Below are 15,262 nucleotides of genomic sequence, written 5' to 3' on the forward strand. Positions count from 1 at the left end.
AAGGAGACGCTGCGACGCCCCCTATGCTCATTGCTGGCGTCGTTGCTTTTGATGTCAAACATGACGATACACGCCGACCTGGCGACGAAATAAAGTTCTGGACTTCTAGCTCCGACCAGCGATGGCACAGCGGGATCCAGATCGCTGCTGCGTGTCAAACACAACGAGATCGCTATCCAGGACGCTGCAACATCACGGATCGTTGTCGTTCTCTTTGCAAAGTTGCTGAGTGTGACGGTACCTTAAGATGCTTAGCTTGCATTTTAATGGAATACTTATTTCCTAGATTTACTATTGGTACCTTAAGAGATAAGAAAATGTTTTACCAAAGAAAGCTTTGAGAAAAGCTTCCCTGGTTTCACAGATCAATATCCTATCGCTTGACGTGCTTAAAATGATCTTGTTCACAGAGCCGTAATGCAGCCATGTAGAAATCATATCTTACAAGCTTTGTTTCAGGATGTAGAGAAATCGCGGAGTCTTAAATTTGCTCCAATTATTGGTTCAATGTAAATTGTATGGGCAAATAAGTGATTGATGTTGCTTTTACTTTCAGGCAGAGATGGATGCCATGTTGATGGAGTATGCAGGAGAGGGAATTCCATTGGTTGCTGATGCGGTTGGTGGTATGACATTTGCTCCATATTTTGCAGATTTTCTTCCACTACTCCTCAGTAAAACTGTAAGTATTGTGGTGTTTCTGACTGTATATTTTTAACATATGCCAACCACCCAGAATTCTTGTATCTTTCCAATTAGCATGTTTTTACTGTTTGCGCATACTGCTGCTAGACTATTGTAAGTCTGATATGGCTTTTGTATGTGCAGTCTCCGGGAAAGCTGTGCGAGCAGCAGGTCTTAATGCCAAAAGGTCAACCATGTTGTAATTCTCTGCATATGTGGATATTTGATTTGTCCTTTGAACTGAAGTGATTGCCTCATGTCACATAAAGATAATGGTAGTAAATAAACCTTATGAACTTTTCCTCTCCACACAGAAGTCCAGTTGCTCTACGGCAGAGAAGTCATTTGCAGTGGGTACACTTGCTGAATCAGTAGTAAGTCTGGGAGAGACCACTGTCCATTTTGTAGCACAGTTAGTTCCCGCTTTCATCGCTGGAACACAGGATGGAGATAATGAAGTTTGTAGTAATGCAGTTTTTGGACTTGGGGTCCTTGCAGAACATGGAGGTGCAGCCATGCTGAAGTATCCTTGGTTGTTTAAAGGTCTGCTCTTCACTAATGGTTGAATTATCTTTATGCTGAATCAGGTTAGACATATGGGATGTACAGGATTTCTTAACTCTTCTTTAATTTCTTCAAATCTGTACACAACGTCCAACCTGTGAACCTACTGAGTAACATTTTATAGGCTGATAACTTTTACCCACGTCACATCCCACGAACAAAAGTTCATTTTAATCGATAGATCTTTGAATAATAATAATTTTCACAATTGCATGTTAAAAAAAGTTCTTGTGCTGAGATAATCTTCTAAATGTGCCCACTGTGTAATGGCCGTGTCTGACCATACAGGGACATGGTCTGATCATACCACAGCCCCTGGGCAGGGGAGGAAGCAAGAAAAGTCTACAGACTTTACAGCATGGCATCGCAAATAATTCTTTCTTTGAGATAAAACATTGTTTTAAAACCAGGCATTGAAATGCTTTATAGAAGAAGTAGTCAGAAGCGTTTGCACTGAATTCAATGAGTGTAGGTTCCCAGAAGGAAAAACAATATGAAATGCTTTATCTAACAGAAGCTGTGATCCCCTGCTGTAATGTCTGTATACTCTCTGTGGCTTCCCCCCTGCCCAGGAGCTGTGGTATGATCAGACCATGTCCTGTATGGTCAGACACAGCCATTACACAGTACACAGCAGGGGCACATTTATAAGATTATCTCAGCACAGGAACATTTTATTTACACACATCCAATTGTGTAGTTTATTAGTATTCCAAGATCTGCTGATTAAATTGAACTTTGTTCTTGGTGAAAACCCTTTAAGTATTGCACACACCTTGAATAGCTATAGGCCAAAAATTGATTCCTCCTGACCTCACCATTCACTTGCATGCTTGGTTTGGCCAAGAAATGCATTTTTTTTTCTTGGGAAGAGGGGAGTAACCTGCTCCCAGACACCCATGGTGCTGACTTATCGCATTTGAAAGCAAAGTTTGGGTTTGTTAAAATCAGTGGGGGCAGGTTCCTCTGACCTAGAAATTATCTAACCTGTGAAAAAGTGACCACTTGTTAGTCGTACAATGCCCCTTTAGGATGAATAATAATATGCTATTGGGTGAATTGGTTATTTGGTACTACACAGAGTTATGGGTGGTCTAAGGGTTAAAGGTTCACCTTTTGGAGAGTGCCAAATTGGGAATGGGGTGACTTATAGGCCATGCAATGCTCCACTGGAAATTTAAGTATGTAAATAGTATATTCAGAGAGGACGAGGACAGGAACGGTAGCACCATTTATTGGAGGTAGCAATCCTAATACTCAAAAATCAACCTTTGTAGAGGGTCTTGCCTTATGACTTAGGCTAGGTTCACATTGCGTTAATGGGTTAACGCTAACGGACTGCGTTGCATGGCGAAATTGTCGCAATTAACGCCATACAACGGGTCCGTTAGCGCACCCATTGACGGCAATGTGATTCTGATCTCAAGCGCATCGCTAGCGCATGCCATTTTCGGCACGCGCAAGCGATGTGCCGTTATTTTCTGACGGACCTCGGATGCTGCTTGCAGCGTCTGAGGTGCGCCCAAGGTCCGTTCCTCGCTAACGCAGATCGGGGATCTGCGCTAGCGGGATCGGCAAACGCGATCCCTATAGATTCATTGCGTTAGCGCAATCCGCTAGCGCTATGCGCTTAACGGATTGCCCTAACGCAATGTGAACCTAGCCTTAGTATAAAAAGCTAAACTAGAAGCTCCATTTTCTGATACATTTATGAGGGGTTGTGACCCTTATCAGAGCAAAACAGGAGAGGTGTTTGGCTGGGTGAGAGGCCTTTGACAAGATGTCTAAGGGATAAAGTTTCTCTTTGTGCAGAATGCCAAATTGGAGTAGTGTGACTTGTAGGCCTTGCAATCAGAAGGAGCTTCTGATTTGGCTTCTTATCCTAAGTCATGTGGCAAGGCTCTTTAAAGGGAACCTGTCACCCCCAAAATCGATGGTGAGGTAAGCTCACCGTCATCAAGGGCTTATCTACAGCATTCTGTAATGCTGTAGATAAGCCCCCGATGTTACCTAAAAGAGGAGAAAAAGACGTTAGATTATACTCACCCAGGGGCGGTCCCGCTGCTGTCCGGGTCCGGTCCGGAGCCTCCCATCTTCATTCCATGACGTCCTCTTCTGGTCTTCACGCCACTTTGTCTGCCCTGTTGTGGGCAGAGCAAAGTACTGCAGTGCGCAGGCGCCGGGCCTCTTTGACCTGTCCCGGCGCCTGTTCACTGCAGTACTTTGCTCTGCCCTCAACAGGGCAAAGTACGCCTGCGCCGCAGTCGCGGCGTGAAGACCAGAAGAGGACGTTATAGAATGAAGATGGGAGGCCCCGGACCTGAGACACCAATCGGACCCGGACCGCCCCTGGGTGAGTATAATCTAACCTCTTTTTCTCCTCTTTAAGGTAGCATCAGGGGCTTATCTACAGCATTACAGAATGCTGTAGATAAGCCCCTGATGAGGGTGGGCTTACCCCACCATCGATTTTGGGGGTGACAGGTTCCCTTTAAAGGGTTGATTTTGACTTTTCAGCAAAGAGGCTATTTGCACTGTTAAATAATTGACTGATTGATCTAGGTGACTAACATAGCAATTGTTTTCTATTAAGCCATATTTGTCCTTTGCTGGATTATCTATTTACAGTGTTCTAACCAGAGCTACAGTACATCATTTTCTGTGCACTTATATTATTATTACAGTGCCACGTTTTCCATGGCGCTTTACACGTGAAAAGAGGTATACATTTTGCTGTCTCTTATTAACTTATTAATAAGGATCAAGCGAGATTTATCCCTAATCGTAGGGGGGGGTGATAATACTAGACGGGCAATAGATTTGATGTTGCGTATAGAAATAATCTACAGTCCCTTATATTGAGCCTAGATGCGGAAAAGGCATTTGACTGCCTAAATTGGTCCTTCCTGTTTGAGACCTCATGGGCTTCATTATGGGCATACAACAAATGGACAGAGTAGAAAAGCTATGGCTAGCGCCAATTCATCCGAGTTCACTATATTGGTCAATTAGGGCCACTAGAAATTTGGTTGTCTTATCTGGGCCCTATGCGGTTCACGAGGGAGATATGGCTTTCTTGTGTGAAGATGTTCAGTTTGGCCTCCCCTAATTCGCCAATGATCTCATTCACATTTGAGCCCTTGTTACCAAATAGTATGGATCATGCAATGGTTCACCTGTGGACCTCTGCAGGATTATTTAGGTTTGCAGATCTTGTAGACGGGGACATTCTGGAGCTTATCACGTTCGATGCTATTAAATCCAAATTTGCCATCTCTAACAAGTTTTTCCTCGCTTTATTGATTACCTAAGGTCTCTTTACCGATTGACTTCGGGAGGATTTACAGAAGAGGGCCATTGACCAAAGGACTAATTTCAGAAATATAGCTGAAGAGCCTGGCGTTGCCCGGGCATAGCAACGTGTGAATGTGAACTTATACACAGCCTCCACCTGCAGCACCTCATTCTTCTCTATAGACAGCCTCATTCATACTGCAGCAGCACCTCACTTCTTTCACAGCTCTCATTTTCCCCCTCACAGCTTTAATTTTTCCCCCTCACTCCTCTCATTTCCCCCTCACACCTGTCATTTTGACCTAACACCTGTCATTTTACAATCACTCCACTGTTTTCCCCTCACTCCTCTCATTTTCCCCTCACTCCTCTCATTTTCCACTCACACCTCTTCATTTTCACCTCACACCTCTCATTTTCCCCTCACTCCTCTCTCATTTTCCCCTCACTCCTCTCTCATCTTCCCCTCACTCCCCTCTCATTTTCCCCTCACTCTTCTCTCATTTTCCCCTCACTCCAATATTTTCCCCTCTCCTCTCATTTTCCACTCACACCTCTTCATTTTCACCTCACTCCTCTTATTTTCCCCTCACTCCTCTTATTTTCCCTTCACTCCTCTCATTTTCCCCTCACTCCTCTCATTTCCCCTCACTCCTCTCATTTTCCCCTCACTCCTCTCATTTTCCCCTCACTCCTCTCATTTCCCCTCACTCCTCTCATTTTCCCCTCACTCCTCTCATTTTCCCCTCCTCTCATTTTCCCCTCCTCTCTTCCCCTCACACGTGCACTGCAACTTCCTGTTATGAGCACAGAGGTGTAATACATGAGGCTCCTCCCTTTCCCTTGAAGTCATGCCTCACAGGAGCAACTCCATTCTAGACACGACGGAGATAGATGTGGCCTGTGCCTGCCGCGCACTGATACTCTGAAGGCGGCGGCCCTGATTGTAGCTTGCAGCGGCTGGGATGTCGCAGCCGGTGAGTTTTGCAGGGTGGCTTTCGAGGTGAATGTGTCTCCGCCAGTGTGCGCTAACAACGTGGGCCATGTGAACGGGGCTTTACGTGTGGGGTGAGTGTGGCTATGTGGCGTCGCTGTGGCTTGATACACACATCCACACACACTCAGCTTTATATAGATAGATAGATTCTAGGTTTTCCTCAGGAAGGCCAACAATTAAACATGAGCAGAAAAGGGAGTCTTTTTTTGGGAAGGGGATATCCCCTCAATGTTGGCACATCATTTGGGAAAAGGCGGCCAAGTCCTCCATTTGCACTTTTTTATAAAGAAAATCAGTACAAAATACTGATGTTCTGGTATCACACGCCTGACCACCTCTACAGATTGAACCCTCTACTTTCAAACCTGTGCTGGCGTCGTGGCTCTGAAGTGGGCACTTAATACCATATTTTTTGGTCTTGTCCAGGTTTTTGGGATGAAGTGAGAGTTTTAATTAGCAGGGTTCTTTACATCGAGGTGGGGCTTGACCTGATTATATATTTGTTACATGTTTCCCCTAAGGAGATGGGAAATAACTCAGCCAAGCTATTGCTACATATCCTTACAGCGGCGAGATGTTTGATCGCCCTTCACTGGAAGCAGACCTTTCCTCCTTCCCACCAGCATTTACTGTGTAGAATAAATGACAATCGTAGGATGGAATATATGACGGCTCTTTTGAGAGCGAGAGTGGATGGATTTGATTCCGTTTGGGCTCAGAGAAATGGTTAGGCTTTCATCCTTTTTGGAACCTGTATTCCTCCCATTCCCTTCCGTATTTGTGTGTGTCCTGTCCTTTTGTCCGTCTATGTGAGGTACACTTATACATTATCCAAGATAATTTTCTTATGTTATTTTTCTGTACACAGTGAAAGATCTGGGAATATAGGTACCTAAATGTGCTTGGAAAATTTGTATTCAAAGCTTCATTTTACAACTGGGTAGTCTACCATTAGAGGAAGTATTCCCCTTTATTGTATCTCATATTACTCTGTCTTTGTAACCTTTCTAATCTTCTCTTTATTACTTTTTATATGATGTTTTTGAATGTAATTGGCTGGACTCGCGTCCATTTGTTAAAAGTTTGTAAAACTTTCATAAAAATTTTCAGTTAACCCCTTCATGACCCAGCCTATTTTGGCCTTAATGACCTTGCCGTTTTTTGCAATTCTGACCAGTGTCCCTTTATGAGGTAATAACTCAGGAACGCTTCAACGGATCCTAGCGGTTCGGAGATTGTTTTTTCGTGACATATTGGGCTTCATGTTAGTGGTAAATTTAGGTCGATAATTTCTGAGTTTATTTGTGAAAAAAACGGAAATTTGGCGAAAATTTTGAAAATTTCGCAATTTTCACATTTTGAATTTTTATTCTGTTAAACCAGAGAGTTATGTCACACAAAATAGTTAATAAATAACATTTCCCACATGTCTACTTTACATCAGCACAATTTTGGAAACAAATTTTTTTTTGCTAGGAAGTTATAAGGGTTAAAATTTGACCAGTGATTTCTCATTTTTACAACAAAATTTACAAAACCATTTTTTTTAGGGACCACCTCACATTTGAAGTCAGTTTGAGGGTTCTATATGGCTGAAAATGCCCAAAAGTGACACCATTCTAAAAACTGCACCCCTCAAGGTGCTCAAAACCACATTCAAGAAGTTTATTAACCCTTCAGGTGTTTCACAGCAGCAGAAGCAACATGGAAGTAAAAAATGAACATTTAACTTTTTAGTCACAAAAATGATCTTTTAGCGAAAATTTTTTTATTTTCCCAAGGGTAAAAGGAGAAACTGGACCACGAACGTTGTTGTTCAATTTGTCCTGAGTACGCTGATACCTCATATGTGGGGGTAAACCACTGTTTGGGCGCACGGCAGGGCTTGGAAGGGAAGGAGCGCCATTTGACTTTTTCAATGAAAAATTGGCTCCAATCTTTAGCGGATACCATGTCGCGTTTGGAGAGCCCCCGTGTGCCTAAACATTGGAGCTCCCCCACAAGTGACCCCATTTTGGAAACTAGACCCCCCAAGGAACTTATCTAGAAGCATAGTGAGCACTTTAAACCCTCAGGTGCTTCACAAATTGATCCGTAAAAATGAAAAAGTACTTTTTTTTCACACAATTTCTTTTAGCCTCAATTTTTTCATTTTCACATGGGCAACAGGATAAAATGGATCCTAAAATTTATTGGGCAATTTCTCCTGAGTACACTGATACCTCACATGTGGGGGTAAACCACTGTTTGGGCACACGGCAGGGCTCGGAAGGGAAGGAGCGCCATTTGACTTTTTGAATGAAAAATTAGCTCCAATCGTTAGTGGACACCATGTCGTGTTTGGAGAGCCCCTGTGTGCCTAAACATTGGAGCTCCCCTACAAGTGACCCCATTTTGGAAACTAGACCCCCCCAAGGAACTTATCTAGATGTGTGGTGAGCACTTTGAACCCCCAAGTGCTTCACAGAAGTTTATAACGCAGAGCCGTGAAAATAATAAATGTGTTTCCTTTCCTCAAAAATATTTTTTTAGCCCAGAATTTTTTATTTTTGCAAGGGTAACAAGAGAAATTTGACCCCAAAAGTTGTTGTCCAGTTTCTCCTGAGTACGCTGATACCCCATATGTGGGGGTAAACCACGGTTTGGGCACATGCCGGGGCTCGGAAGGGAAGTAGTGACGTTTTGGAATGCAGACTTTGATGGAATGGTCTGCGGGCATCATGTTACGTTTGCAGAGCCCCTGATATGCCTAAACAGTAGAAACCCCCCACAAGTGACCCCATTTTGGAAACTAGACCCCCCCAAGGAACTTATCTAGATGTGTGGTGAGCACGTTCAACCCCCAAGTGCTTCACAGAAGTTTACAACGCAGAGCCGTGAAAATAAAAAATCATTTTTCTTTCCTCAAAAAAGATGTTTTAGCAAGCAATTTTTTATTTTCACAAGGGTAACAGGAGAAATTGGACCCCAATATTTGTTGCCCAGTTTGTTGTGAGTACGCTGATACCCCATATGTGGGGGTAAACCACTGTTTGGGCACACGTCAGGGCTCGGAAGGGAAGTAGTGACATTTGAAATGCAGACTTTGATGGAATGGTCTGCGGGCGTCACATTGCATTTGCAGAGCCCCTGATGTGCCTAAACAGTAGAAACACCCCACAAGTGACCCCATTTTGGAAACTAGACCCCCCAAGGAACTTATCTAGATGTGTGATGAGCACGTTCAACCCCCAAGTGCTTCACAGAAGTTTACAACGCAGAGCCGTGAAAATAAAAAATCATTTTTCTTTCCTCAAAAAAGATGTTTTAGCAAGCAAGTTTTTATTTTTGCAAGGGTAACAGGAGAAATTGGACCCCAACAGTTGTTGCCCAGTTTGTCCTGAGTATGCTGGTACCCCAAATGTGGGGGTAAACCACTGTTTGGGCGCACGTCGGGGCTTGGAAGGGAGGGAGCACCATTTGACTTTTTGAACGCAAGATTGGCTGGAATCAATGGTGGCGCCATGTTGCGTTTGGAGACCCCTGATGTGCCTAAACAGTGGAAACCCCTCAATTCTAACTTCAACACACCCCTAATCCCAACTGTAGCCATAACCCTAATCACAACCCTAACCCCAACACACCCCTAACCACAACCCTAACCCCAACACACCCGTAACCCTAATTCCAACCGTAACCCTAATCCTAACCCTAATCCCAACCCTAGCCCTAATCCCAACCCTAACCACAACTGTAACCCCAACACACCCCTAAACCTATCCGTAACCCTAACCACAAGCCTAATCTTAACCCTATTTCCAACCCTAGCCCTAATTGCAACCCTAACTCTAAGGCTATGTGCCCATGTTGCAGATTCGTGTGAGATTTTTCCGCACGATTTTTGAAAAATCTGCAGGTAAAAGGCACTGCGTTTTACCTGCGGATTTACAGCAGATTTCCGGTGTTTTTTTGTGCGGATTTCACCTGCGGATTCCTATTGAGGAACAGGTGTAAAACGCTGTGGAATCCGCACAAAGAATTGACATGCTGCGGAAAATACAATGCAGCGTTTCTGCACGGAATTTTCCGCACCATGGGCACAGCGGATTTGGTTTTCCATAGGTGTACATGGTACTGTAAACCTGATGGAAAACTGCTACGAATTCACAGCGGCCAATCCGCTGCGGATCCGCGGCCAATCCGCTGCGGATCCGCGGCCAATCCGCTGCGGATCCGCAGCCAAATCCGCACTGTGTGCACATGCCATAACCCTAACCCTACCCCTACCCCTAGTTCTAACCCTAGTTCTAACCCTAACCCTAGTGGAAAAAGAAAAAATATTTTCTTTATTTTATTATTGTCCCTACCTATGGGGGTGATAAAGGGGGGGGGTTATTTATTATTTTTTTATTTTGATCGCTGTGATAGAACCTACCACAGCGATCAAAATGTACTTGTAACGAATCTGCCGGCCGGCAGATTCAGCGGGCGCACTGAGCATGCGCCCGCTATTTTGGAAGATGGCGGCGCCCATGGAGAAGACGGACCGACACCGGGAGAAAACTGACAGGTTGGTCACACTTGTCAAACATAGTGTTTGACAAGTGTGACCAACTTTTTACTATAGATGCTGCCTATGCAGCATCTATAGTAAAAGCTAGAATGTTTAAAAATAATAAAAAAAATTAAAAAAATGGTTATACTCACCTGCAAACAGCTGATCTCCTCAGCGGCGTCCGTTCCTATAGATGGTGCGTGCAGGACCTTCGGTGACGTCACGGTCACGTGAGCGGTCACATGAGCGGTCTCGCGACCAATCACAAGACCGCAACGTCATCGCAGGTCCTTCACACAGAGCAACTATAGGAACGGAAGAGAGAGCATGCAGCGCTGAGAGGCGGGAACACTTCGGGGGCCATCAGAGTGTGAGTATATGACTATTTTTTATTTTAATTCTTTTTTTTTTTTACCAATTATATGGTGCCCAGTCCGTGGAGGAGAGTCTCCTCTCCTCCACCCTGGGTACCAACCGCACATGATCTGCTTACTTCCCGCATGGTGTGCACAGCCCCGTGCGGGAAGTAAGCAGATCAATGCACTCTTAGGTGTGCGGAATCCCCGCAATTCCGCATTTTTAATGAACATGTTGCTTTTTTTTCCGCGATGCGATTTTTTTCGCAGAAAAAATGCAACATTTGCACAAGAAATGCGGAACACACTGTAAATAATAGGAGGCATATGTAAGCGTTTTTTTCGCGTTTTTATCACGTTTTTATAGCGAAAAAACGCGAAAAATACTGAACGTGTGCACATGGCCTAAGGAAATACAGTTTTGGGGATACATTTTTGAGAGGGATAGGTATATTATATATGAAACCCAGGGCACGTATAGTTGTGAATAATGCCATTTCTGAGCCTTTTTCCCTATATAGGGGAACTCGTCAGGGATGTCCTCTATCCCCGGCTCTTTTCGCCTTGGCAATAGAGGCTTTGACAATACGCATAAGGCCCTCCAATGACATTAAGGGAATAAATATTGCGGGTTGAGTGGATACCATTGGTCTTTATGCTGACGATATGGTGATATTTATGGACAAAGTAGAGGAAACGTTACCAGAAGTGATAGCGACTATAGATAAATTTAGTAAATTCTCTGGTCTTTATATAAACTGGGATAAATCTGCTTTGTTCCCTCTCTCACATACTCCGACACCCTGCCTTGAAACTCTCTCGTCGCTACCCATTGTTTCCAGTTTCAAATATCTAGGTATCCACATGTCTCAACATAGTCAATTAGATCTACAACTTAATATCTATCCACTATTAGATTTGGTCAAAACTAAATTTGCAACCTGGAATAAACTCCCGCTCTGTCGCCGGCCGTATTAACCTAATAAAAATTATATTGCTCCCCAAACTTAGCTACTGCCTTCAACATAGTGCCGTGCCCATACCCAAACACTTCTTCGCGAGTTTAAATTCCCTGGTTACATCCTTTATATGGGGGAAAACTAGACCCAAACTTAAATTATCTGCACTACAGAGGCCGAAGCAGGGGGGCGGGGCGGCTCTGCCGGATTTCTACTTATATTATCTCGCCGGTCAGGCTAAGGCGATAAATAAATGGATGCCCAGTAATTCCCTGCCTAACTCTGAGAGCCATCCACTCCACTCTGCCTGGGTTGATTGTCCACTGGGGTTTCTGAAACTAGAGAAAGTTAATGCTCCTCGTTTGCTGCCTTTACTCCGGCTGGCACGATTAATATGGAGGCAAATTAAAAAGTCATTAGATTTGTAGATGTAGTAGTTGAAAGGCCCCTGTGGAATAATAGTTACTTTCCGGGATCATTGAGCCACCCATCCACTGATTTTTGGATTTCGTATGGTGTTCTTTCGGTGGGAGATGTATATAACCAAGGGATCTTTGTATCCTTCGAACAACTACAGAACACTCACAATATTCCAAGATCTCAGTTCTTCCGTTATCTGCAGCTAAGATCAGCCTTTCAATCACACATGCGGAATATGGGTGCGGATCGAGCCATCTCATCTTTACCTTTGATAGGTATTCTCAACTCACAGGGTCCTCAAGGACTTATTTCCTCCCTATATACTTATCAGTTGTCCATGGGAGTTGGGTCTACTGTAAACTCTATCAAGGGGAAGTGGGAGGGACTTCTTCCTGATGTATCGGGAGAAGAGTGGGAGGATATTCTGGAATCCCCTACTAAAGTCTCTCCTTCAATTAAATATGAAATGACTCAGTTGTATATCATATATCAGTCTTATCTGACCCCGGTGCGACTTTTTAAAATGGTCCGCCTCCGTTCGTCAGATTGCTTGAGGTGCCACTCAAGTGATGCAGATTTCATTCATATGATTTGCAAGTGCCCTGTTATTCTTCATTATTGGAAGGAGGTGACGACATTATTAACATCCTTATTACTGATTCCCGTCCCACTTGAACCACGGATTTGCTTGTTTGGGGTGTGGGATGCAGAGGCTTGGGATCACTGTACCGGAATATTTCTGCGAGAGGCACTTTTTCTGGCACGGAAGGTGTTAGCATTACGATGGATGGGTGGTTCCTGCCCATCTCTCAGAGCCTGGGTTGATCTCGTGAATTCGATCTTCCCGTATGAACGTACACTATATCAAAATAGAGGATGTCCAGGTAAATTCGAGAAGATCTGGGGTAGATGGAACTCCTCTTATAATACTTTATAATCCCCATTAACTTGACAATTATGCAAGAGTTGGGCTCGTGGTTTGGGGGCATCACTTAAAGGGTGAAATCTGTATGGAACTTCCTTCCTTTTTTTGGCGGCATGCTATTAACCCCTTCCCGACATGTGACGGAATAGTACGTCACATGTCGGGACCCCCGCTTTGATGTGCGCTCCGGCGGTGAGCGCACATCAAAGTCGCGACATGTCAGCTGTTTTTTACAGCTGACATGTGCGCGCAATAGCGGCGGGTGAAATCGCGATCACCCGCCGCTATTAACTAGTTAAATGCCGCTGTCAATCTCAGACAGCGGCATTTAACTACCGCATCCGGCCGTGCGGCCGGATATGAGCGCATCGCCGACCCCCGTCACATGATCGGGGGTCGGCGATGTGTCAGGAAGGTAACCATAGAGGTCCTGGAGACCTGTATGGTTACTGATCGCCGGTGGCTGTGAGCGCCACCCTGTGGTCGGCGCTCACAGCACACCTGCATTTTAGCTACATAACAGCGATCTGATGATCGCTGTTATGTAGCAGAGCCGATCGGGCTGTGCCTGCTTCTAGCCTCCCATGGAGGCTATAGAAGCATGGTAAAAGTTAAAAAAAACTTAAAAAAAAAAAGTTAAAAAAAATGTGAAAAAAATAAAAAAAATATAAAAGTTTAAATCACCCCCCTTTCTCCTACGCCTCATTGGGGGACACAGGACCATGGGTGTATGCTTGCTGCCACTAGGAGGACACTAAGTAGATAGAAAGATTAACTCCTCCTCTGCAGTATACACCCCATCACTGGATACAATTTCAACCAGTTCTTGCTTAGTGTCTTAGGAGGCACTTGGGTCTTTTTTCCAGACCCCAACTTTATTTATTTTGATTTTTCATTTTGAATTTTCTGTAAATTTTTAATTTTTTATTTAACGGAGTGAAGGGGGCGACGGGTCCTTTTTTTCATAAGGTCCGCTCTCCCCCGAACCAACAACAGGCGAGCACGGCGAGTATACCTCCCCGTCCCTCTCCTGCGACGTATGGCGCACAAAAGGTTTGCGCCAGGGCAACGGTTCCTATACGGTCCCGCTTTCCCCCAATCCCCTCCAGGACCCTGCTTTACAGCAATGTAAGAAGAATGCAGTCCGGAGGGGATATTGTGCCGCAGTCCCCTCTGCTCATGGCATCACTGCAGCGTGATGCAAGGGGCCTCTCCATCCCCATCCTGGGTGCATGGATTGAGTGCACATCTTCACAGAGGTGTCCGCTGTGAGAACCGGGACAAGGGGCTGTAAGTACCTTCAGGGGACCCCCCCTGCTCCTTCTTAGCGGTAGCGTTGCGGTCCGGGTCCCCAGGGAGAGGCACCGCCGACCGGAGGTCGGTGGTGCTCGGCGGCGCTACGTCGCGGCCGCCGCCGCACATTCGTCGGCAGGCCCTAAAAATTTAGTCCCCGGCTTCTTCAGCCGGAGTAGGCCGCAGGGGAAAAATCTCCTCCCACGGCCGTAGCTCCGCCCCCTACACCGGCGCTTCTCGTCTGGGACGAGAAGCGCTCTCCAAATCTCGGGGGCCATATTCTCACTCTCTCTCTGTACGGAGCCCACGCTTCTGCAGCGCTCAAAGGAGAATTCCTGCAACAGAACCGCCATCTCTCTCTGGGGACACAGAAAGGACCGTGGGTAAGCTGCTTCAAGAAAGCTTAACCCCTTCCCTGCGCATACTGCCCGCTCTGTCCCCAAGGCACTATGTCTCAATCTAAGGAGACAAAAAAGGGTAACAAGAAGCATACAATGTTTTTCACTGTATGTGCCACTTGCAATGCGGCCCTGCCCCGAGCCCACACTAACCCTTTGTGTGTAGACTGCGTCTCACCCTCTGTGCAGCCGCCCCCTGCCGACGCCGGTACCGTCGCCGATGCCGCTCCCGTTGATCCGGTAGAGCCTAGCCCCCCTGAGTGGGCAACCTCTCTGTCACGATCTGTGGCTTCCCTAGCCAGGGCAATTGACTCCCTCCGGGGCCCCCCTCCAGGTCGGACCGTGGAGGATTCAGACGACGATATGGATTCGTCTACCAGCAGGGGGCGTAACCGGTCACTTTCCACCCGGGGCTCTAAAAAACGTGTTCGCGTTTCATCCCCTGACCATCAGCTAGCGGGCCCTTCAGTACCCGCAAGCTCTGCTTCTCGGTCCCCTTCTCCTAAATCGGATGACTCTGAATATGAGTCCGACATTTCCTACGTTCAGGAACCCCCCTCCTCCCAGGAGTCTCTCGACTCTCTCATTGAGGCGGTAAATCAGACCCTGAAGGTGACTGAAGACTCCGCATCGGAACCCGAATACGCGGTGTCTTTCAAAAAAACTAAACGGGTTAAAAAGGTTTTTGTCACTCACCCTCACTTCAAGGAGGTTGTACAAAAACATAGGGATCGTCCAGATAAACGCTTCATAGGTCAAAAGTTCATAGAGGCCAAATACCCCTTTTCTCGGGAATTAGTCAAAGACTGGCTACAGTCTCCCTCGGTGGACCCTGCTG

At 45.6% G+C, this 15,262-nt stretch overlaps 1 protein-coding gene across 2 annotated transcripts in view; it reads left to right on the plus strand.

Annotated features, from left to right (window-relative positions):
- Positions 1–15,262, plus strand: part of IPO4 (importin 4) — a 359,020-nt gene that overhangs the window by 278,230 nt on the left and 65,528 nt on the right. For both annotated transcript variants that reach the window (XM_077248938.1, XM_077248939.1), the window contains exons 25-26: positions 557–682; positions 999–1,207. In XM_077248938.1, the coding sequence (XP_077105053.1) occupies positions 557–682; positions 999–1,207 (335 nt within the window). The remainder of the gene's footprint in view (positions 1–556; positions 683–998; positions 1,208–15,262) is intronic.

The sequence above is a fragment of the Ranitomeya variabilis genome, chromosome 1 (genome assembly GCF_051348905.1).
Source record: "Ranitomeya variabilis isolate aRanVar5 chromosome 1, aRanVar5.hap1, whole genome shotgun sequence".
Classification (NCBI taxonomy): Eukaryota; Metazoa; Chordata; class Amphibia; order Anura; family Dendrobatidae; genus Ranitomeya; species Ranitomeya variabilis.